The following is a 26,642-nucleotide window of genomic DNA, read 5'->3' as shown; positions in this document are numbered from 1 at the left end:
GGCACTTGAGATAATTTGCTGTTTGTCCTGCTTTCTTAGTATGAGGCAGGAGCCCTCCCCTTTCACACTCTCCTGCTCGTGCTTCCTCCCGGTATCCCATGTCCCCACTTACCTCAGGGCTTTGGTCTCCTTTCCCCGGTGAACCTAGTTTAAAACCCTCCTCACTAGGTTTGCCAGCCCTCTTGCGAAGATGCTCTTCCGTCTCTTCATTAGGTGGAGCCTGTCTCTGCCTAGCAACTCCTCCTTCTTGGACCACCATCCCATAGTCAAAGAACACAAAGCCTGCTCTCCGACACCACCTGCGTAGCCATTCGTTGACTTCCACGATTCAATGGTCTCTACCCAGGCCTTTTCCTTCCATGGGGAGGATGGACGAGAAGATCACTTGCGCCTCAAACTCCTTTATCCTTCTTCCCAGAGCCATGCAGTCTGCAGTGATCCGCTCAAGGTCATTCTTGGCAGTATCATTGGTGCCCACGTGGAAAAGCAGGAAGGGGTAGCAATCTGATGGCTTGATGAGTCTCGGCAGTCTCTCCGTCACATCGTGAATCCTAGCTCCTGGCAAGCAGCAGACTTCTCGGTTTTCCCGGTCGGGACAGCAGATAGATGTCTCAGTCCCCATGAGGAGAGAGTCCCCGACCACCACCACCCACCTCCTCCTCTTGGGAACGGTGGTCGTGGAACCCCCACCCTTAGGACAGTGTATCTCATGTCTTCCACTCAGCGGAGTCTCCTTCTGTTCCCTTCCCTCAGATGTATCATCTAGTCCACTCTCTGCATTAGTACCTGTGGAGAAAACATGAATATGGTTGCTTTACCTGTATCTGTGTCGCTGGTACATGGACACTCCCCTTTCTTCTTCTGGAGGTCAGATGTTGCCTAATTTCTTCACCGTCCTCCTGTCCCAACTGCGCAGCCTGCTCTGAATCTTCAGAACTTTGTGCCCATAGAAGCATGTGTGCCCATAGAACATTGTGCCCGTAGAAGCCCTTAGAAGCAATTCATAAATCCAATACAATTCCTTCTTAAAATGGTCACCCTGAATGTAGAACTCAGAGAACCACAATTGTCCCTAGGACACAGGTGGAGCACCACTGAGATATTGATTGTAGGGTCCTCAATGGACTAGGCCCATGGTGCTATCGCAAAGGCTACCTTTCCTTCCTCCCACAAAAGCAGGGAACGTTTACTTTATACAAAACAAAGAATCAAAAGAACAGAAGGCAGAGCAGCCTCAAGACTGTGAAATCTTTCCTGAGGAGGTCAGGAAGAGTCTCTCTTGTTGCCCTCTGCTGGTCATACTGTAAGACATTTTTTTTCAACACAGCATTTTTCAAAGACATAAGGCTCTTTTGAACATCAACAATAAACATGAAATGTGCTTTACAAATACTTATGGATAGAGAAATTTTTAAAATGAAATCTCTGATCCATCTAAATTGATTGTGACATCTTCTTTGGTCTCTGTCTCTTTGCTCTGAAGGAAGATCCAAGAATGGAGAGCATGTCATAAATCATCAGGTGGATGAAAAATATTTCTTTTTCTGTTTCCACCTTTTAAAATTGTTTTGATATTTTATGTCCTGTTGAGGATCCTGGACGTGGGTCAGAGAAGTTGGTGTTACAGACTGGCAGAGATTTCCTGCCAATCTATCCCATTCACAGGTGGTATTTTTGCTGAGAGCTGATTGCATGTATCTCATTAAGACCATCCTGTATGCTGAATATAAAGGGGCGAGATTAGTTCTCTGGGGAAACAGGTCTAGAGTCCACGCTGTTATCCAGGAAGAACATCAGGAACCACAATACCTGGTGTGAAGTTTTTGGCTGCAATGTGTATTATATTGATCAGGGGGTATGTTCTGAACCCTAAACAAAGTGTGTGGATTTTAAGCAGAATCAGAAAGCCACTACTCATTGTGGTGTTGAGAGCAGTGGAATGTTTTAAAAGTGAGGTATAAAGGATGGAAATGAAAAGGAAAATAGATATTGGAGTACAGAAGCAACAATAGTAGGCCCAGGCTTCAGCCCAAAACACAGTCAGAATGAAGCCTTCAAACCTGCTGTCTTCGACTGGTTTTGTGTCTTGGGTAAGAAGTATTAGCAGTGGTTCTAAGTTAAGTCTCTTTTTTTTCATGGGTGACTGATAGACTAAATGACTTGTCTCTTACACAGTAGGAGAACTGGTAGATTTAATCATTCTAAACCAGTTTTCAGATAATCTAGATAGGAGGGAGGGTGGAGACTTGGATGCACCAGGATTATTCATAAATGCTGGGCAGAAGCTGGGTAGCAGATAGAATACAACATCAAGGCTAAGCCATTGGAGAGACAACCATGGCAACCTAGATCTGAGAAGCAGTCAATTCATGGACTAAGGAACTACTCATGGAAACTGAAGAGACTTAAAGATTCCAAAGGGGGAGCCAAAAAGAATGCTTATCCAGAATCTAGTGGGAACTCTTCAGCTCCTCCTTTTGTGTATTTTGCCTGTGGAATATTCAAACAAACAAAAACAAAAAAATCCCACTTCTTTCCCATGATGTAGTGTGATAATGGGGAAATATGTGATCTCGTTAAAATCAGAGAACCTGAGGGTCCCAGAGACTGTACCACGTTTATGTGGTTGAAAGGGAAAATAACCTGCCTGGTGGACTCGATTGCACCCAAAACTTGGTGCCACAGAGAGTAATAAAATCAACTCTTCTTTAAGCCTGAGAATCCTTCCAATTTTCTGTGTCTGTGATATACTTGCCCACCATAATCCCCCTAACTCAGAGTGAAAGAGTTCTACTTACTATCTTGGCCAGTTTTAATAGGGTGATATTTTTTTCTGGGCTATAGGTATCTATCATGAGATTTGCTCCCAGCTAAAGCCGGGCAAAATTATAACAGTTTGGGGAATCTGTCTATGTACAATATATACATTCAGGTTGATATAATGATGTTGTTATGAAATTGATGTATCATGGAATGTCTCTGTAGATATAGAATCCACTATTTGCTAACAGGGCTGTAGCATATATCTACTGGATCAGGGACAATGGTCAGTCATTAGACCTTAAATATCCACCTATTCAGATGGAAACACCTTGAGACAAAAGGCTGGCTCCTACCAGGCTGGTTTACTAGGGGAATGAGATTAGCTGGCAGCAAAGCCACCTGATAGAGGTCCCCTGTTGAACCTTATCAGAAAATCATGTGACAAAGGTTGCTGGAGGCTATAAATGAGAGTCTCTTGGCAACTATTATAGAGGAAGAGAGAGAAGCAGAAGAGTTCAGCGATTCCTTGTTCTGGATGAGAAGCCATGTGCAGGAGGACAGGGATGTGGAAGGATCTTAGAGTCCTCTATGGATTCTGACTTATGCCTGAAGAACTCTTTAGAGTGGTGACGAAACTGAGGCTGGGAAATGCATTTGCATTTTTTAAATTGTTTTGTCTAAATCTGTGTATCTCTCATGTTAAGTAAAGAGGAATGGTGTTTTAGGATCCTGTGCAGTCAGTCTGTCTGTCTACTTTTACCGTCACGTTGACGTTCATCAAAACATCATATTTCCATTAAGCTGTGGTCAAAACTATGAAAATGTTTGGGAAGTTCTAGGTATATGCTGAAAACTATAAATGCTGTAGTACAGTTAATAACATTAAGGTTAAATAGCAGTCAATATCTACATTTATTTTTACAACACCCAAAATATCCTACATGCTTTACAGAATGAATAAAAAAACCTGACAGACACTGTTCAGAAAATAGTATGAACTAATTTACCAACTTCAGTGCCATTTGTTAAAGAGAAGCATAAATATTGCATATTAAATGGCATATCTTTCTTCCAAAGGACAGTAAGCAAAGTCCAGAGGACATCTTCAGCATGAAAAATCAAACTGATAGAAACAAGAACACCAGCTGTTGTGCGGGGTGTTTTGGTCTTTCTTTTCTTTTCTTTTCTTTTCTTTTCTTTTCTTTTCTTTTCTTTTCACTTGGGAACTGAAAATACTAAGTTAATTACCATACTTTGGGATAGTTTTTATCTATGGTAAGAAGAGTTTTAACTTGTATCTTAAAATTATAAAAGTTCACCAGATAATATCAACTTCTATCATACAAATTAGTTTAATGTGGAGATATTAATAATACATGGACACACTTGGAGGTTTTTTTCATTTGGAAAGACTCAGCCAATTTGAGGGAAATTCTCTGTACTTAATAAAACCAGTTACATCTCAAAACTGTACATGTGTGACCACTATAGGCAAGTGTTATCATCTCCACTGAACAGACTGAAAATCTGAGAAACAAAGTCAAGACTAGTGTTTCCAAGCTTGGTTGCTCATTCATTGAAAACGTGCTTATTTTCAGTTACCCTGCTTGTTAAGTGTAGAGGAATCAGAGAGAGTCTGTATAACGTGCTATTTTTTGCGATATTGCTGCTATGTGAATAAATGTATTCAGTCTCTAGAGACAGAATCATTTCAGATTTGATGAGAAGCAAACAGCACAGAAAGGTAAATGGTAAATAAAATGAGTTCATTTTACCCACAGGTTTACTAAAATGAAGGTTGAAGTCAACGCAGTACATTTTGCATAGTATCTGTAATAATGTAGTCCCTGAGGCAGATGTTCAAGACTGATTTCTTTCATTGTAATTATTTACTTAAATAGTTGTGGATCATTGAAAGACTGATTCGTGCTGGTTACATAATGAAACAAGCAAGGGTCACTGGTATTGAGATACTGGCTTTAGTTATGTGAAGGGATAACTAACAGATATCTATTGTTTTTAGAAGAAAAAAGAACTGAATGCCAATAACTAACGTGTACGAGTTACTGTACATTATATAATTATGATCTCGAACACCAGGTGAGGAGAACTCATTATATTTTGGATAGATCAAGTTACTTAGGTCTGAATCCTGCAGATGGATTCACGCAGACAGACACTTCCAGTTATACATAATTTTGTTCATGACGTTTGAACACCATATAGGCTGACAGTGACACCTGCATCCCATTGATATTACTTGGATTCCACACAAGTACAAGGGTCTGGTCACATGGATCTGATTGCCATTTTACAGTCTTTGATTTTATATGCAGTGGGGCAGAGACACACTCTTTCATTTTACATGTAAAATGCACATCTGTGGTGTTCTTTCACTGTGCATGGGGCTGGGAATTGGACTGGTTTCCCTTTATGACTGTACTCTGCCTGTTGAAGTTGTTCAGGGAGATTTCCTTTTCTGTGTTCTCCTCCTCCAAGTCCTGCTCTGTTTACCTTAATTCACCCAAAATAAAGTTACTTTAATTCTGAAAGGGAGTGTCTATACAGGGTTTTAATGCAATTTAATTACTACACTTTAAATTCACACCTTTGGTTAATGTGGATTAACTTTTCTGTGAGTGTCTCCATATAAACGAGCCCTCAGACTGAAAAAAGGAAAAACAAACAAACCCACAACTTTGGGAAACTTTTTACTCTTTATATTAGCTTTTGTCAACTCAGTTTTTAATTGTCTGCCACCATGGAAATACAAATCCCGATTCTTGCTCTGACAAGCTACAAGGAAAAATATTAAATGAAATCTCACTTCTTCTTCTTCTTCTTAGCACATAAGCAGTGTGCCTCAGGTGGCATGTGACCAGGATTCATCATCAAATTTGGTCGGCTTGTTGGATCATTAGCTTCCCCAGCCCAGTTTGGGTAGTGACGGGGAGCGCTACATATACACTGATCCGTGCCCCCCAAATCTCACTCAGTTACATTGAATGAAACAATCTCTCCCTACTGCTATATTGAAATATTAGCAAATATGGTATTTGTATTATGTTTTATTTATAACTGATTAGTAAAAATGATTGCTAATGACTAAGGGAAAACTTTGATTAGTATTTTTTGTAGTATCTCAAAACGCCTCCAATCTTTAATATATTTAGCCTCCAACCCCTCTGTGAGATAAGGAAGTACTACAATCCTCATTTCAACAGATGAGTAACTGAGGCACAGAGGAACCACATAACTTGTCTTAAATCACACCAAGGAGGAAGTCTTTCATGCAACACAGACTTGAACCCAGATCTTCTGAATTGTAAGCTGCCACCATAACCACTGGGCTAGCCACTTTCTCCTGTTATGGCCTCCTATCTCTGTGGATTATTAAATAATTCAGCATAAAAAAATGTATAACCTCTGACTCCTTTCAGAAAATCATAGAATATCAGGGTTGGAAGGGACCTCAGGAGGTCCTGCTCAAAGCAGGACCTAATCCCCAACTAAATCATCCCAGCCAGGGCTTTGTCAAGCCTGACCTTAAAAACCTTTAAGAAAGGAGATTCCACTCCCTCCCTAGGTAACCCATTCCAGTGCTTCACCACCCTCCTAGTGAAAAAGTTTTTCCTCATATCCACCCTAAACCTCCCCCACTGAAATTTGAGACCATTACTCCTTGTTCTTTCTGCCAACTCAGATTATTTTTCCATTGATACAGGCTCCCCAGGTTTTCTCTTCTTAAGGCACTCTCTCAGTAAATGTTCAAATACCTTTGAAAATGTTAGTTTTTATTATTTGCTGAAGCCTCAGTTATTGAGACTGTAAAGAGAGGAAACGATAATTATGTAGGCTTGACAGTTTAATTTATTTTTCAGCACAAAAGAAAAAAATGCTGATATGAACATTTATATTGATGAAAGACACATTGTGATGACATTTTGGGAGTCCTTAATACATATGTCTGGATTGATTTATTTATATTTATTTTGTTTTGTTTTACTGCAAACCAGACATTTCCAAGTTTGAAGAAATTGCCCCAAGGCTTCCAATTACAGGCTATTCAAATTTTGAACACAGATATCAATTAGATTAAAAGTTGGTGTACAATAATACTGATGTGCAGATTTCTGCCAAGGAAATAGTTTTACAATCTGACTGAAAATTTTTCTAGTGACCACTGAAAGTTCACTTCATGTTATTTTCACATCTCTTCATCTTTTCCCAGTAAACCATAAAATGGCATATCCTGAAGAATGGACATTTCTATAGCTAGGTGTTATAAAAACATTGTATTCTTCGTATGTACAGTAGATCTTCTATAATGTATCTAGATTTCATATTCATATAGATTGTGTCTTCCTTAATAGACAAATATGCACCCCTTAAATTCAATAGGAGTTGATGATATATAAGCCCTGAAAGGTTATGCTCATCACTTCACAGGATGAGCCCTTTATGCTTTGTTATCATTGCTCTATCCACAATGACTCCAAGATCTCTTTCTTGAGTAGTAACAGCTAATTTAGACCCCATCATTTTATATGCATAGTTGAGATTGTTTTCCAATGTGCATTACTTTTTATTTATCAACACTGAATTTCATCTACCATTTTGTTGCCCAGTCACCCAGTTTTGATAAATCCTTTTGTAGCTCTTCACAGTCTGCCTGGGACTTAACTATCTTGAGTAGTTTTGTATCATCTTCAAATTTTGCCTCGTCACTGTTTACCTCTTTCCCTAGATCATTTCTGAATATGTTAAATAGGACGGGGCCCAATACAGACCCTTGGGGAACCCTACTATTTACCTCTCTCCATTCTGAAAACTAACTATTTTATTCCTACCATTTATTGAAAGTATACACTATTGTATTATTATAATGACTGGCAATATGTATGCCATTTCCCCCCTAAAACACTAAAGAGTGAGAGGAGTGATTTGCATTCAAATATAAATTTATTTTCTCTAATCTTTTAGGAAAGTGGAATATATATCTTCAGCATTTCACCAGGGCATCATATTTCTCATATGAGATATCATGTTGATAGATGGGGATGAATTTCTCCAATTACATTTTTACAATCCAAACTTCAAATGATATTCCCATTAATACTTTGTCACTTGCAGATATTATTTAATTATATTTCAGGAACAGGGGCACATGCCAGGTCCAGCTAAGCTGCGGTTGGCACAGAACTCATGCTCTTCTTCAGTTCCCAGCATAATTTAGAACACACTACTTCAGGCTGCTACTAAATTCCCTCATAAGCCATAATGCTCTGAGGGCTTCCGTAAATTTTGCAAGCTAGAACAGTCTCCACTGGCTAAGGGTTTCCAGCTCACAGTACATTCTGGCAGTGATTCCTTCCAGCTATGGCCTGCCCAGGAGTAGTCTCTACGCTTGTTAGGGAATGTGTAATGGCATACAGCCAGCTGTACCCACCTCAAGGCAATCCCCATCTGCCCTTTTATACAGGCAGTTCTCCATCATCTTTGTATTGTTAAAGCAACATAAAGGGGCATGAGACAAGGAAAGGATCTGATCCAAGAAGTTTTTAAGACGGCATTCTTAACTCCCTAGAAAACTGCGGAGTGTAATTTTAAAATCTTATGAAAATGATAAATAGCACAGTTATCATAGTTTAGTACTTTGCTGGCTGCTTACTGCACAAAATTCCAAATATTCTCTACAGTGAAATGAATAGAAATGTTGCTTTTTTCTTCCATGGGAGCAGGCTGCCCTGAGGCTGCTTTAACATGGTACAGAGAGAACAGCTACACACACAGTAGCAGCAGGATCAGGGGAGTGCAAAGACCGCTTTAAGCTTTGTGCACCATCCCCAACTTGCACTCTACTTTTGGACCACACTCAAGGATCTGACCTAAAATATTGTGTCATAAAGAGACATTGTGCCACAAAATAATCAACATAACATTTTATGATATTTCACTGTGATGTTTCTCTTGAGAAGATGTCAATAAACTAAAACTGCTGAGTTGTTGCAACTTCTGGGTCACAACTCAGACATCATTGTGCAATGTCAGGATGTCACAGTACACTTATTTGCTAGCTCTCTGGAACTACAGTAGATTGAAAAGTGTCTTACTAGCTTTCCAAGGTTAAGTACCATTGCTTTATACAATATATCATCAGAAAGCTATGGCCTTTTATATTTATCTCATGCATGTTATATTATAAAAAGTATATGTGAGTGTTGATTATCTATCTATCTATCTAGATAAATATAAATACAATCAAGTGTATTACTCCATTAAAATAAAATGTTAAACCCAGTCCCTATTTGTTTTTCCTTTCCTGGTTGTTTCCCAGAAACAAGGGGCGATGGATCTGGAAATATAACCTTTTTTGTAATATACCTGAATTTTAAAGGTTACTTGAAAAAAAAAATAGACCTTGTAGATAATTTTATTGTTTTAATTCTTTTTCATGGTTTCTTTGTTCTTGTTCTTTAATATTTAAGAACAACTCCTCGAAATCTGCATGCTCATTTCCTAATTTCAAACATTTTAAGTAGCCGTTTGGGCCAAACTGATAACTTTACACAAATCTACATACTACAGATATCTTTTTGAAACATTCTTGATAGTTCTAGAATTCTAAGTTATATGATGGTTTAGACAGTGGTGGCTACTGTTCTCATGTGATATATCTGTAGCAATTTATTCTGGAAGAAACATCATTTCTATTTTTCATTATCTTTCTGAACAATAATTTAATTGAATGAATTGCTGTCCTGAGATACAAATAAGACCTAAAATAAAGCATCTATTGTATTATAAATTACTAAAAACTGTTAATGTAGTTAGATGATGCATCGTCATTGTACTGGCATTTTGTTAATCAAGGACAATGCATGGTAAGCTGCACTTTCCATTTCTTTTAATCAGAGAAAACTAGTTACAGGGATAGCAGCCAAGTATCTCATGCCATTACACTTACACATAATAATAATAATATCAAGCTCTTATAACTAGTGATTTTTCTCATTATACCCTCAGTGCATTTATCAAAATTATTTCTTGAAAAAGTAATAAAAAAGCATACAGGCATATAGGTTACTGCTTAGAACACCATGTGTAAAGAGACACTGGCAGAGAACTTGGAATGCTCTTGTCACTTATGTCAAGGCAAGCAAGGGCTGACAACCATCAATCAACTGAAGAGGAAAAATCAGTCTGCCATGAAGATCTCAAAAGGCCAGATTGTGATTGTTGAAAAGGACGAGAGACAGGAACAAGAAATTATCAAGGACTTTTTATAATTACAAACGCTTTGCAGAAGGGTGTTCAGGAGTTGTGCTTTATCAAAGCAGATGGGAAGGAGGGGAACTATGCTTTCCCTCTGCAGCAGGATCAGAAGAGATTATATTCTCCAAACTCCCACCACTCCAGACATGAGTCAAAACCTTAACGATCCAAAATGAGATGCATTGGAGAGTGCATTTTGATGGTTGTGACTCTTGAGCCTTTGTTCCTTATAGACTTTGATTCCCAATGGTCAAATGTGGCTTCTTTGAAAAACAAAATATTTAGGGGTCTTCACAGCTGACAATAGGAACCCTGTTGCAACTAGTGGAAATGATGAAGGTACATCTGGGATTGAAGGCATCAGGAATGCCCCTGGAGCCTGTGCTGAAAATGCATGGCACACAATATGAGTAAACAGTTTAAGTAAACTATGGCAAAGTTAAATAACTTAAAAGTGGATTTGATATAAGGCCTGAAAGATGGCAAAATTGATTTACAGGGAAAATATGCAAATTAAGCTATTTAGACAAACTAGTTTACACTATTTCTAGTGCTTCCTAAAGAGGAGATTAAATCAATAACCTTATTAAAATACAGGTTTGTAAATATCTTATTTTAAAAACCTAACTGAAGACCACAAAGCTGAAAACAAAGAAAGTCCCCAGTCCTTCCAAACTTGTGAGCATGCTTAACTTATGCATTGTGAGTCGTCCCATTCACTTCAGTGAAACTACTAACAGTATATAAAATTAAGCACATACAGTAAATAAATCTTGGAAGGACTGGGGCCTAATACAGCTAAAGGAACATGATTAATGTCCTTTTCAAAGGTTCCAGAAATAGGTTAGTTTTGAAGCTCAGTTTGGTATACTACTACTTTTTTTGTCAGTATCCCCTTTTGTGGAAGGCTGAGTATTTAGAGACAAACATATTTTATAATAAAAAGAAAAGGAGTACTTGTGGCACCTTAGAGACTAACCAATTTATTTGAGCATGAGCTTTCGTGAGCTACAGCTCACTTCATTAGATGCATGCCGTGGAAACTGCAGCAGACTTTATATATACACAGAGAATATGAAAAAATACCTCCTCCCACCCCATTGTCCAGCTGGTAATAGCTTATCTAAAGTGATCATCAGGTGGGCCATTTCCAGCACAAATCAAATAAATTGGTTAGTCTCTAAGGTGCTACAAGTACTCCTTTTCTTTTTGCGAATACAGATTAACACGGCTGTTACTCTGAAACCCATATTTTATAATGCTACAGTAGCTCTATTTCTCAGTGCTTTTTAATGGCGGTTATAGTTCAAAATGAATTCCCTGCATTTGTGTGTATACATGGATATTAGTATATGTAGATGAAATCATTTTGCTGAAATGACACCTAATCTTACTTTTAGATATGTAATTTACTATTTACTGAACTAGACTTAGTAACAAGCAGTGCTTACTCACACATTACTTCATAAAAACAAATCAATGTTGAAAGAAGACAGTTGCTTCTTTACATCTGGATGAAGTTGAAATAATCTCTGATGCAAATAGTTTCATCTGTGTAAATGACAAATGTCTGTAGTCTCTGTAATTCACAAAGGGAAGACTGAGGAATCTAATTAATTATGACACTAGAAAACCTGGGTGAGCTAAATAAAGCAACTGTTAGTTTATTTTTTATCTCCTGAATGAAGTGGAAATTAATGAATCAGAATAATTCACTGTAGAATTAAAAACTACAATACCTCAAGCAGCATTTTAGAGTCAGTTACACTTACATATAGCCATGAACTAGAGAGAGCATATCTTGTACTCTGGCAATAACATATTTGATTTCAAGTGGAAATTGCATTTTGCTGTGGCAAAATGTAAAAGTGATGTAGAAAAGTGTTTGCTGTTAGAATGGAGGTGATTTTTGTATATCTGAACTGTCAACAAAGTTTCCTACTAAAATCTGTCAGATTAAGAGTAATTATTTTGGGAGCTCATTTACATAAGGTTGAAATAGGTGAACCTCTTATCTCTAAAATGGTTTAAAATATCCCCTGTGATTGAGCTTGAATCTCTTTACTGGTGAAGATTAAGCTAAATAAGAGGCTCCCTTTCATCTTTGAAAGAACCATATTTCTCTCTAAAACCATTACTTGAAAGAGGCAGTGATGAAAATTAACCTTATGGTAGATCTAGAAAGTTACTGAATATTTATTTAAAATAATGTATATCATATGATAGACCTACATGATTTTATATTGAACATTTTGGTCATTTAATAATTTATTTATCAATTACTAGTAAACAAATAACCACTTTTTCTCAGCATCTGATTTTTGTATCTGGAAACACCTTGAGCTGCTGTTAAACAAACAAACAAATTACTAGCAGCTAAAATGGTGTTAACAGGTAGGAAGTGATCACCTAAACTGAGCAACTGCTTCCAAAAAATGTGAAATACTGTAATGGGGACGGGGAACTATAAACTTATCTCAAAATATGGATGCTTCAATTTTATTGTACAATTTGGTAACCACATTTGGATTAAACTGAAAAAGATCCAGTGTGTGTATATATACATGTCATCCCTGGTTGGAGGTATAGCCTCATATTTGCCAATCACACACGCTTTGGGTAATTTTCGCAGCTGGGAAACTATTGCATCTTTCCCATATATGCCTCCAGCAGTGTCAGTTCTGTATGTTGTAATGATTGAACCTATACCATGGGTGCATGAAGTCCTGGAAAAGACATGCTTGTAATCACGATTTACTAAAATATTCTAAACAGTTAACAATAAGTACAAACCAGAGGAAATTTACATTTTAAAAATGCATTATTTTTTAATCACAATCCAAGAATTTCACTAATCCTCTTCTCTTTTACTGTTTCTATGCACCAAACACTTGAGGGCTAAATTCCCATTTGCATTAAGTCTACTTTATACCCCCCTGGCAAAGGAAAGTAGCCTTAAAGTGGGTGTAAATGTAATTTATATCCACTTTGCGGCTCATTAACACTGTCAGGGTGGAGTAAAGTGGCCTTAGTTTAAACAAGAATCAGCCCCTTTTGTGTTTAATTACCTTTTAATTTTTTAGCACAATTTTTGGTTTCTTATGTATTTGTTTCAGATCCTTATGGCCTTTATATGAGCTATTAATAGTAATTCAATGTCCAAGTGGATTTTGTAGATGATCAGATATGATGATTGCTAAAACAGGACCTTTGGCATGTATCTTAATTTTTATGGCCAGATGCAAAGGCAAGATTTTTGTATTTTGTATTGTTTTCTTAGCTGTATTTTATATATATATATATATATGGTGTGGGGGCTAAGAAGGATAAATGTTTCTTTTCACAAATGTTAGTGGCTATTGGCTTTTCCTATAGTCACAGTGTGACAAGGGCACTCACTAGTAAGTTCTGAACCCTTATTATTCTATAGCAATGTAATTTTGAAACTCAGAATCTAGGATATTGAATTTATGAGTGTTTCTTTTCTTTTCTTAAAGATCTGTATATATCCACAAATATTTTAATAAAATGAAATCAGACTAAAAAGTAATCAACTTTTATATTTAGGACATGTTTTTTGAATGATGTTCATACCAGTCAAATAAATATTCTGTGAACTTTATCTTTGAACTTTAATAAATAATTTCTCAAGCCTGCTGTTAACTTTATCTCCAACTACACTATAAATTTCATGGTTCCTATGCCAGTTCACACAACATTCAGTTATAACTTGCACGAGTATCATGAAAAATGTAACACTGATGTTCTCCATTACTTACACTAAGTCCACTATCTTCCCAAACTTGGAATAAGAGAAGCTGCAGTACTGAAATCACTGTGATGTGTCAAATGTTGATTTTTATTTAATGGCAACTGCTCCAATAATTGCTATGGTGTACTTACAGTACATTAATTTCCCAGTAATTAGGACTGAATATTTAACACTGTTCACTACAGTGTGTTTATAGGATACACCTGAAAGAATCCAGTTAGAGCCCAATAAATTTTATGTGCAATGAAATGAGACATTTTTTTAAATGTTACATTTATCAGACATTGTTGATAGAACTGGACTGTCTTTTGCATTAGATAACAAAATGCTATATCCTGAGAAGATTCCCCATTGTCTATTAAGTACTTCATCATTGTCTGCTATTCCTTATATACTCACTGAAGTCTATAATTTGATCCTTCTGTTAATTAAATTTAAATAAATCATCTTTATCTTAGAAAATGTAACTGTATATAACTATATAATTGTTCTATTGTAACTAAATTGCAATGTACTATGAACTACTAAAATCCCTTTGTATTGTGCAATGTCTGTTGCTCTTTGCTGGAACTTGTATTTTAAAAATGTTCACAGCATGCTTCATTTCACATGGAAAGCCTCCTCTCAGTAAGACCATGAGTCATTTTTTTGTGAAGTAATGTGGGGGAAAGTGCTAATATACAAGTATCCTTTCTTCACAGCTGCAATTTGCCTCAGCATTGAGACTCTGCTCTCAGAGCATGTCATCTGGAGGCTGATAGCTGGGTCATTGAATGAGTATGGAGCTCAAGTCATGCTGAGCTGCAGTCCTGGCTATTATTTAGGGGGTCAAAGACTCATACAGTGCAGATCTAATGGAACATGGAGTGGAGGTGATGAAAGGCCAAGTTGTAAGGGTAAGGAGCATTCTTGTTTACCAAATATCATGTTTTCTGATAGTATATTTGTATTTTTAGTGGGTTTTTTTATTTGCTTCATTTCTGTAATAAGATGAGACTATTTTGTTTCCCTAACATTCTGCTGATAAATTGAAAGCAAATAAATCTGATTGACTACCACTGTTTGAAATCAACTTGTGCAAACTGAGAATTTATTGAATAACCCATTTGCTTACACTGTTAAGTGTTTTAGAATTGAGATGTAATTTGTTTGTAGATCAACACTCTCAAAGCAAGGTGCCAATTTTTTTAATGAAAGTCAAAAATATGTTGTCAGAGTAGCTATATAGTTGCTCCTTTAAGTGGATGATGACCCATGCTTGACTCATGAGTTCATTTGGGAGTTCTGATCTGGGTAAACATTGCATATACAGTTTATAGACTAGTTGAGGATATTGTTGTTCCTTAAATAATTTCTGAAAGGGAATATGTGTACATGATTTTGCTTTCTGCTCTTGAATAACATATGAGGATCGCACTATTTGGGTCCATTTCATACGTTCATTACAACATATCCCTTTTACATATGGGGAGACTCACCCACATTCAAGTTCTGCTTTGTGTGGTGTGGGTCGGGGGGAAGCAGGGAAGGGTGTGTATATATCCGGGATCTAATTACAGTTCCCTGTTTCTGTGGATTGTGCTGGTCCTGACTCCAAAACCTACATATTTTAGAGCAGCCTATGGGTCTCTCTGGGACCCATATACCAGTCAATGTTCAGCAGAAGAGAGCCCTGCTACACCCCATCAGCTTCACAGCGTCCTGTTCCCTGTGCTGAGGTCAGAAGGAGAGGTAGTATGTCTGCCTTCAATCCTGTCCTCCACCTGCAGACCACACAATCTTTCAGAATCAGTTTTGTACTTTATTCTGAAAAGTATATTAATCCAAGGAAGATTTTTTTTAGAATGAGCTAATCTCCCCTCCTTTGCAAATTGAACAAACGGGAATCCCTGTGGAACCCATATGTAAAATAATTCTTGGAGCAGAAGATCTATTTCTCAATGACCGATTTCTCAGAAATAAATGAACAGAGCCACTCTAACCTATACAGCCCTGCTAGAGCCTACAGAAATGTCAATAATGCCTTGTATGCCATGTTGTTGTAGGCTTGTCAGCCCCAGGATATTAGAGAGACAAAGTGGATGAGGTAATATCTTTTTATTGGATAAACTTCTGTTGGTGAGAGAAAAAAGCTTTCAAGCTTACACAGAGCTCTTCTTTAGATCTGGGAAACTTACTCAGAGTATCACAGCTAAATACAGGATGGAACAGATTATTTAGCATAGGTAGTTAATACATATTTCACTGGAGCATTCATGGTGAAGTGGCCCGGTAAACACCTCTCCAGTCATAGAAAGGAAAGGAAGAGGGAATAGAGCTTCCTAGGCAGTTAGCCCTATTTATAGCCCCTCCCACCCAGGGTCAGCAACCAATCAAACTGCACTCACCAGACGCTGAGAACTGTGTTGTTCCAGACCTTCATCACATGCAGCGTGCTTAGACAGGGACAGGTGGGAACCAGTGTCCCATGCTTGCAAAGGGAAGGAATGGAGTAAAGGAAGTGTCAGCAGAAGTAGGAGCCCCTACTGAATAAAACAATATCATTGTCTAAAAAACAAAATAAAATTACATACATATATTGTGAAATAGGCTAGAAAAGCAAGTATAGTAGCCACTAGGGCAGGGCAACTGTGTGATTTTTGGACTTTCTGTGAATGGTGGTACTGTGGTGGGTCGGACCCCTTGGGAAGTCACCTGATGTGCTGAGATACCACTGAGTCTACCTGTTCTGCCAGCATGAGCCCCCTTTAACCGGCCTTGCTGAGCCAGACTCTTAAAACCTCCTCTAATGCACACTCAGGCAGGGCCACACCCAGTTGCAGATCACTTACTCCAGCACTCAGATGTCCACCTCACTTGGAGTACAGACCCAAAGATACATTATATTTGCCTCTTCCGTCACTGTGAATTTCTTGTCCCCCCACCCCTGCAGTTAGAAATCACATAAACTGGGCTGTATTATAAACCAAAAGTAAATGTACTCACTACAACTATAACAGGTGTATTTTAAGTAGTTAAGGAGGTAGCAGACAGAACAAGGCAGATTAGTAAGAAAATAAAATAGAGCACACAAACAAACCTTCATACACTAAAGAAACTGGTTACATATAAGTTCTCACCCTAAATGTGGTTCTAATAATCTTAGAACCAGGCCAGATGCCCTTCCAGCCTGGGCCCAGTTTTTTCCACCTGTTCATTCTTAGTTGTTTCCAGCATTTATCTTGGGTGGGATAGCAGGGGAGAACTGACCACCTGGTCTCAGGTAATGTTTTAGTATCAGGTGACAAGATACTGTACTCTGTAGGGCCCTTGTAGCCATTCTTCACAGGCAGACCCACATGTTCACAGGAAGACTAAGCTCTTTTACAGTCCACTGTCCTTGTTGATGGGCTATCCACCCTGTCTGACTTTTCCATTGTTGTACCTGATGTGTTGGCAGTGTACGTCACGCAAAGTAGCATTGTTGAAATACAGATACATAGTCAATATTCCTAATTTCAGATACAGAAATTATACATGCATACAAATAGGATAATCACATTCAATAGATCATAACCTTTCCAATGATATCTCACATAAGCCATCTTGCTTAATGTATATCTCAGTTATGTCATATTCATATCATAAGCATATTTTCATAAAGGATATGGCATGACATGTCACAGGGGTGGTTTGTTTTTTCTTTAGGTTTATTTGCCGAAGAGTTCATTTTGAATAAATAAGGGTAGAAAAATAGGATAGCTCTTTCATAATTGCTATGAAATAAGGAGAATATTGATTTTTCTTTTGTAGTTAAAAAGAATAGCATTTTGAGTTCATTAACTGAAATTACACCCTTTATCTGTTGGGTAGCGACTATTACATAATCTCTAAAGCTTAGTTTTTCACCTTCTTTAATTAGAAACTGATTTTGCAGCTGGATCATCCTGGAATCCATTTTCCAGTTGCTGAAACATTTGTTGAAAAGGCCAGTTCTTCACAAACTGCCACAGTGATAAAAACCCTAGTAAGGTAATTAGAGAAGACAATAGAGAGAGTGCTCCAGATAAGATCTATTTGACAAAGAGATAAGTAATAGATGCAAAATCCTAATGGACATGTTTATGCACTCCTGATTAAAGATTTATTATTAATTTATTTGCAAGGTAAAGATGTTATTTCACCTGTAGAATTTAATGAGGGCAAACATCAGCTGCTAAAATATGTTCAGTAGTACTTTTGTATGGTGTATATAATATTAAGATCTGGAAGCATACTGAAAATTGTTCTCAGAAGACAGTGTTTATTGTGTTTTGTCACTCACATATACAGAAGATATGGTATAAAATAAAAACAACAAGGAGTCCCGTGACACCTTAAAGACTAACAGATTTATTTGGGCATAAGCTTTCGTGGGTAAAAAAACCCACTTCTTCAGATGCATGGAGTGAAAATTACAGATGCAGGCATAAACTTACTGACACATGAAGAGAAGAGAGTTACCTCACAAGTGGAGAACCAGTGTCGGCAGGGCCAATTCAATCAGGGTGGATGTAGTCCACTACCAACAATTGATGAGGAGGTGTTAATTCCAGGAGAGGCAAAGTTGCTTTTGTAGTGAACCAGCCACTACCAGTCCCTATTCAAGCCCACATTAATGGTGTTAAATTTGCAAATGAATTGTAGCTCTGCAGTTTCTCTTTGAAGTCTCTTTCTGAAATTAAATAAATAAATATAGATTCTGTTCTAGCTGTGTACACTTATGTTTTTTGAAGCAGCAGAAAGGATAGTTGAAACATAATCGTTGATGTAATTAAAGCATTTAAATCTCAATATCCATTTATATAATGTGACTTTTCTGAAGGACCCACTAGAAGTCAGGTTTGGGGATGTCTATGGCTGGAGAGGCTTAATTGGGTATATTAGTCGCACTTCATTTCTCCTTAAGGTTATGCAGGATGGCTTCTTTAACAAAATAAGATACAACTCATCAGACATGCTGATGCAATTTCAATCAGCTAGAAAAAATCAGAGGTCATTTGACAAATGTAAAGTATTGCATATATATGCATAATACAGTGCACTATATAACATTTTAGTGAACTAAATTAAAATGAGTGTGCAATGTACATATCATCATTATCCTGTATATTTATAATCAGACATCTTACAAAATTGGGCTTCTCCACAAACTAATTCAGTTATTTCTTGAATTGCAGTCAAAAGGAATCTTTACATTAAATCTGGAACATCTGATGTTCCTCAGTAGAAATTTGGGACACAATGAGCTTTGGTAATCTATTTCCTAAATGCATGTACTGGTGTGACTGACTACAATGAAATCCATTATGGGTCCTAAACTATAGCTGTCCATTATTACCAAGTTACATATAGAAGAGGAAGAGAGTACCTTAAGAATTGAGAGAGGAAATTTCCTGTCATTGAAATTTTGGTTTTGAGTAACATGTGCCTTTGAAAATAAAGAAAATGTAGAAAAGGTCTGTGCTATCCATCAGTAAAATAGAAATGGAACTAGCTAAACCAACAAAGGACTTCTTCAATTGCCATCTTATTAAATGTATATTAATGGCAACAAGGAAAGATAACAGATCAAGTTTAACTAGGTTTGACCAGTTGTCGACAGATTGAAAGATTTATCACATTTAATCGGGTAGTTTACCGTATATAACATTTATTGTAAATATCCACAGAAGATACTATATTAAGAAAATTCATCATCTGTGCTGAGTTCAATATATAAAAACCTCATGTCTTTTAACAAGCAAAATACCCACAGACCTGGGAAAGTACAGGGGGAGGCAATTCTTCCTATTCTGTACAATAGGAATCAGCAGTGTTCTGGAGTACTGCCATGATCTACCCAGAGGTGCTCAAATCTTGGATGACTAGCATTGTTCCTCACATTCCTTTTGTGCTTCAGACTATAAGGTAGATTGTGCCTATCCTCTGCACTGGTGCCCTAGAGGGGGGAAGGGATCCCTGAGCATTTCCCTAATCTGGCACACCTGTGCCAATGAAGGCATAATTTTAAACTCTTAATTTGGATTCTATACTACATCAGATTCTTAAATTTATATATATTAAGTCTATGCAAAAAACATAGATTTACAAAAGCTATAAGGAATTGTGTTATTTCTTGTATCTAAGAGATTATGAAGAGATTATTTCATATTTCAGTTTCTGTTTTATGTTTTTTCCCCTAGTTGTCTCCTGCGGTGGCCTCCCTTCTCCACCAAACGGTAATAAGATTGGAACCTTAATGGTGTATGGAGCCACTGCAATCTTCACCTGTAACACAGGGTACACACTAGTTGGATCTCATGTGAGAGAGTGCTTAGCAAATGGACTCTGGAGTGGCACTGAAACCCGATGTCTGGGTAAATATACCTAAAGTCTTTCTTTACAACTCAAATTCATTACTAGATCCTGGAAATGCAATGCTGTCAGGTGAATGTGTAATAAATACTGTAGAAAATGAAGCTGTCCTAATATGAAAAATGTGTTGTGCTGTGTATTATTTTCTTTCACTCTATTAGAATTTAGCTGTTTTTATCTAATTATGGCTAACATTTTAGAACAAAAGCCTAGGGAGTGTCCATCTCAAGGAACAAAATACTCCTTTGTTTATAAAAGGACGATTTTCTGTTTCATAAAGACAGGCATGACACAATAAATTACATTCCATCACAACTTCTCACCTGAGATATAAACAAAATGAAAAGGCATTCATAATGGAGTTGGATTCTTCTTTAATTTTTATATTGCAGTTCAATATATGGATTCCCCTGCCCCATTTTGTATTTTTTGCCCATATGAAGACTTTAGTAGAAAGGCTTTGTTCTTCCGTATTTAGAACAAGAAGAAAGTAATGGCACAATACGCATGTTCTCACATACAACCTACTTTCACTCTCTCTTCTTTTGTAATTTTTTTGGTTAAAAAAGAAAGTTGGAGAGAAAGAAATGAGAAATTCAGTGCAAAATGGACAGTATTAAAACCAACTTTTAGTAATCTTGTTAATGTTCTCTTGAAGACCATAAAAAGTACAAAAGATAAAGTAATTGTTATGTGTGTATTAAATTGATCAATAGCTCAAAAACAGCATTGTTTTATGGTGCAAATAACTGACAAAACTTTTTCCAGAGATGCTGAAGCAAATCTTTCAAGAAAACTCAGATGTGCGTCATTTCTGTTTGTGTTTGACTGACTATGTATATCTGTAGGTAAAGGGTCTTTATGTTCCTTTTTGGCAGACTCCAATATGGTGTTAAAATGAGTAAGGACCATTTATCCACAGAGAGAAATTTAATGATTTGCAATAAACTGTGATATACATGTAAATTACTATTTCTTGAATGTGTTCCCTAGGATATCAAAATGCTGCATCTATCTCCATATGTGTCTTAGTTTTATCTTTGAAGTAAACAGCATAAGAAGCAAACCAAATTATTCATAATACATACAATAGGTATCATCGAGGTGACAGACTTCTGTATTGATTTGCTATCTATGTCACATCATAATGTTTCACGGAACACAATAACTCACCAGGATATGATTGTCAGGCACATTAAACATTCCTATTTCATCTGGGATTAAATACTAAAACTATTTTATAAGAAAACTGAAAATAGCTGTGGCATTAAATGTTAAGGCAGATAGCTTATTGATAACTGACTTCTTTGTGTAAAATTAACAAGTGGGCTAATAATAATGCTTGCCTAATTTATTTTGTATTTATAATTTGTATTTTTTTTTCTAAATATAACAAATGTACCAAAATACACAAAGTAAGTATAGAGTTTAGGATAAAGGGAGGAAAGAGGATGCAACATATCTATTTACACATTAATCATAACCCTGTAAAATGTTAGCCCAAATTGCTCTGAATTTTTTGGGCATTCTCCTTCTGCGGAATGCCAGTCATTCGTTGGCTGTGATTTGCCTAGTTTTAGTCTTTTTTAATGTAATTTATTTATTTTTGTTTACTAAGTTTTAAATTATTTTGTCCAATTTATAAAACACTTGGTCCAAAAATAAAATCACTCAGCGCAAATTCTATAAAAATAGATCAACACTGAACTCTGCATATGAGCGCACTCTCAATTAAAGAACTCTACCTACCTTCTGCTCACCCACATCTATTCAAAATAATGCCTCAAGCAAAAGTTTGGGTAAACTGATAGCCTTCGCAGAATGTTCTGAAGCTCAAAAAACTTGTGCTTGAGTAAGCAAGATCAAATCAAAACTGAAAAAACCTGCCCGACCCCAACCTCTTTAAACTTTGGTGTGGCTTTGGCTCAGGTATCTCAAGTGTTCTCAGTTGCTAAAGTATCATATGAGAAGACAATCAGCCTCTAAGGTAACCAGGACCCAAACTTCAGAGACCTACGTCAAAACTAATACCTTGATCTCTATCTGGAAACACAATGAAGACAATCTGGACTGCAGAGCACGGGTTTTATATGCAATCCATAAGAACTACCTCTACATAAGAGGCCATGGTAGTACAATATGACTAAGTGCTTGAGCCTGTGCTTGACTTAGCATGTGAGTAAATCCATTGACTTTTAATTTTAGGTTAAGCATGTACATAAGAGATTTGCTTGATCAGGGCTCAGCACCACAGTTGCCAACTTTCACATGGTAAATAAGCACCCCAACTGTCACAGTAAGCCAAAAATCAAGCTAATCCCATTTCAAAACAAGGCCAAAACAAGCCAGGGCCTTCTTTCAGTCTGCTCCTGCAATGTGTCCATTGCTTCTCTGGAGTCTGCCAAATAGGTCAGCTTTTGCCAATTGCGTTCTAAGGGAATTCATTACAGTCTGTCACATCTCTTCCAGCCTCACTTTGTACGTATTCAGTCTCAGTTTCTGAATGCGACCAAGCTGAAATTCTGTCCCTCTAGTACCTTCTCAAATGGTCCATATTCCCTTCTCAGATAGTCCATATATTCTTGTGTCAACACTCAGCATACCCATTGGCATTAACCAGGCCCCTTATTTTCCTGTGTGAACACATAGGAGCAGGTTACAATCTTGCCATAAAGTACACCAAAAACCTATGTTTAAGACTGTGACACAAACAAATAACAGAGAAGGCCCAATTCTCATTTACACTATGGCCTGTTTGTGCTGCTGAGGCAGAATAAGGGACCTAAAAGAGTGTAAATGTAATTTAGTGCCAGAAAAATATAAAGGGGCCTTGGTGTAAATGACTATCAGGCCCAGAGAAAATAAGTTGAAATATGACTAAGCCTCCTGTGATTGTATATTGCACCTCAATATTGAATATAACATCACATAAATATTCAAATTTTTGAAAATGGCCAGTGGTTTTGGGTGTCCATCTTGAGATAGCTGAAAAATTAGGCTCAAGAGTTATTTATCATCCATAGGCCAACAAACTAATGGGAGCTTCAGTTACCCAGCGCCTTTTAAAATCCAGCCCAAGCTGTCTCAGGTAAGGCACTCAAATGCTGAAGACCCTAAAGTCAATGTCCACACTTGAAAATGTTGGTCTTAACCTCTTGCACTTACTAAAATAGTAGGGGCCCTTTTTTAAAAAGTATCATCCACAGCATGTTACCGAACAATGACATCTCCCATTGATTTTAGTGGGAGCTGTCAGTGCTTATCATCTCTATCCATCAGAAGTTTAGGTTTGTAAGTTTAGAATTTAAGTGCTGAACTGTGAGTAACTTAGTTTCAAAAATTGACTTCCCTGTATATCAGTATATGTTCTTGGCTTGCACAAAAGAAACTCCATTTGACTTTTAACAAAGTTCTTTTAAAACTGAGGGTGTAAGTTATACAAAACATAAATACAATATTTTAACTTAAACACTTGATCCTCCGAAGTACTGAGCACTGCAATTCCTGTTGCCTTCACTGGTAGTCAAGGGAAGTGTGTATATCACAGCACCTTGCAGGATTTGGTTCTAATACCAAGCTTGTCATAAAGGTGAACGAAGCAGTAGTTTTTCCTATCAGCATCTTTTCAATATTAACAGGATTTTAATATATACGTATGTTTTATTGATTGGTTTGTTCCTTTATTCTAGCTGGGCATTGTGGTTCTCCAGATCCAATTGTAAATGGCCACATTAGTGGGGATGGCTTCAGTTACCGTGACACTGTGGTCTATCAGTGTAACCCTGGCTTTCGGCTTGTTGGTACATCTGTCAGGATTTGCCTGCAAGATCATAAGTGGTCTGGACAAACTCCTGTTTGTGTCCGTAAGTAGCATTTATTTTTCACTGAATTATTTTTTGTTGAATTGTGTTAATAATTATGAGTGGGATTTTCAAAAGTGCCTGACTCATGAATTTATTTAATAGATCAAGGCCAGAAGAGAACCATATGATCATCCAGTCTAATTTCCTGCATAGAACTGCACCCAGCAATTTCTGATCAAGCCCACAAACTCTGTTTGCACTATGGCATATCTTTTAGGGTATATCTATACATAGTGGTATAGCTGCTCTGCTGCAGTTCGTCTGGTGAAGACACTGTATGCCAACAGGAGAGAGTTCTCCCATCAGCATAAAAACCCACTTCTGGGAGCAGCAGAAGCTATGTCAGTGGGAGAAGCTCTTCTGCTGACATAGCACAGTGCACACAAATGCTTATGTCGGTGTAACTATATCACTCTGAGGGAATATTCATACCCCTGAGTGACATAAGTTTTGCCAACATAGGCTGTAGTGTAGACAAAGCCTTTAAAAGAAAGATTTACGTTTCCCTTAACTTTCAATGAGACTTGTGCTCCTACCTCTCTTAGGTACTTCTAAAATCCCATGCTTAATTACTGAAATTCTTCAGTTTTCTCATCCTCCCTGCCCCCTTTGATGATAGGTTCTCTGATACTTTCTTGAACCATAAATAATTCTTAGATTAATGTCAAGAATGGGTAATATTTCTCTGGCTATTCTTTCATTGACCTATTTTGGGGTTTTCAATTTAATAAGATTTCAGATTTTTCTTTAACTTTTGTTAGTTTTTTTTAATAGACTTTTCATTTATGTCTTAACTTTTGATATACGTTTATAACAAAAATAGGAGTATTTTCATTCCCATAAGACTAGAAAGTGGTTGCCACAGAGATTATCAATAGCATGTTCAATTAATTTTAGTATCTCTGTTTTATTGCTGAGATGTACACTACTACTGAACCATTAGATTAAAAAAAAGTTAATTTTTGATTTGTAAAAATAATATCTTCTGAAGAGTAAAATGGGACATTTTCACCAGGCCATAGCTGCTAGCAAAATCTCCCAAAAATGTCATTGTCCTTAAGTTATGTACATTCTTCAAAGGAGAATTGCCACGTATCTCCAGTGAATCTTGTAGTGTATTTATTTTACAGTGTATTAGCTGACTGCAGGGGTCAAATCTCTTTAAAGATCGTGGCTAAAACTGGGAAGGAGAAGGAGACTTCTCCCTACTACATTATTAATATAATTGCTATTATAGGTGAAGCTTGCAGCAACATTTATCTATAATTAAGATTGCCTAAGACATTCCATCACAACACAGTTTTCAGTTGATTGTAATTTTTGCCAAACTTTAACCACTCAGACAGAAATTTTCCATGCCAGAGGCCTAGCTCCAGCTCTTTTCTTTTCTTTTCTTTTCTTTTCTTTTCTTTTCTTTTCTTTTCTTTTCTTTTCTTTTCTTTTGTTGCTCTGAAAATCAACCCCAAACTTGATCAAATTACAATTTTCTGAAAAATATTGTTTCCATATGTTCATTAAAGGTTTGATAGGGCTGACAGCAAAATTCTGGGAACATTCCATCTGCACTGAGCATTCTCCAGTCCACATTACTGCGTCAACCACACTCAGCTAGCTATTTCCCCATGTTGCTCATTCCCTGTGTTTCAGCCCAGGGAGGAGCAAGACTTTTCGGCAGTTGCCCTTCCCAGGTTCCAGAGCATCCAGTGGCACCAGAAATTAGAGTAGAAAAAGCCTGTCTCTCTTGTGTTCTCAATGCTCCATTTGAATCAATGGAACCCAGTCAGCGTAGAGGAAAAGGAGCAGAAAGGAGTCATAGCTGAGGGGAAAAGGTAGAAGGGCAGATGGATGTTGTACGCTGCAAGCTTGATGAGGTGGAGGATGCTTGGTTGTGCCACTCCTGGTTGGACTGTATTTATTTATCTTGCCTCCATCTCTGCCAGCCCCATTCTCGGACCACCATTTGGTGGCCGTGATAGCCTCTCTCACCTTGGAGAGGCCGGGACCAGCCTATTGGCATTTTGATAATAGCTTACTGGAGGATGTGGGTTTTGTGGCATCCTTCCGAAAGTTTGGCTGGCCTGGCAAGGCCATGACATGCATGTTTCTCTCAAAGCAGCAGTGGTGGGATGTGGGAAGGTCCACACCCAGCTCTTTTGCCATGATTACTCCCGGGGGCCAGCTGGCAGAGAGATACAGTGATAGAGCAGCTGGAATGGCATGTCTTGAAGCTGGAGAGGCATCTGGCCACCAGCTCCGGGGATCCATCCATCTGCAGAGTGTGCTGAGAGAAGCCAGAGGAACTCCAGGCCTTTGACGAATATTGGGGTTGGGGTGCCTTCATTCAATCCTGCATCCACCTCTTTCGGAAGATGGATCGCAGCTCCCACTTCTTCTACTCCCTGGAGAAAAGGAGGGGGGCTAACAAGCACATCACCTGCCCCCTGGTGGGTGACCACATCCCCCTTACAGATCCAGTGGAGATGCGGGAGAGGACCTTCTACACTAGCCTCTTCTCCCTAGATCCAACTGATGCCTGTGGGATGGACTCCCAACGGTCAGCACAGGCAACTGGGACCAGCTGGAGCTGCCACTCA

At 37.6% G+C, this 26,642-nt stretch overlaps 1 protein-coding gene across 4 annotated transcripts in view; it reads left to right on the top strand.

Annotated features, from left to right (window-relative positions):
* CSMD1 (CUB and Sushi multiple domains 1) overlaps window positions 1–26,642 on the top strand; it is a 2,000,616-nt gene that overhangs the window by 1,867,586 nt on the left and 106,388 nt on the right. For all 4 annotated transcript variants that reach the window (XM_073336216.1, XM_073336215.1, XM_073336217.1 and 1 more), the window contains exons 51-53: window positions 14,512–14,706; window positions 20,014–20,187; window positions 23,875–24,048. In XM_073336216.1, the coding sequence (XP_073192317.1) occupies window positions 14,512–14,706; window positions 20,014–20,187; window positions 23,875–24,048 (543 nt within the window). The remainder of the gene's footprint in view (window positions 1–14,511; window positions 14,707–20,013; window positions 20,188–23,874; window positions 24,049–26,642) is intronic.

Source organism: Lepidochelys kempii, chromosome 3, assembly GCF_965140265.1.
Source record: "Lepidochelys kempii isolate rLepKem1 chromosome 3, rLepKem1.hap2, whole genome shotgun sequence".
Classification (NCBI taxonomy): Eukaryota; Metazoa; Chordata; order Testudines; family Cheloniidae; genus Lepidochelys; species Lepidochelys kempii.
Note: the sequence above shows the minus strand (reverse complement) of the source record. Positions and strands in the feature narration are given on the sequence as shown.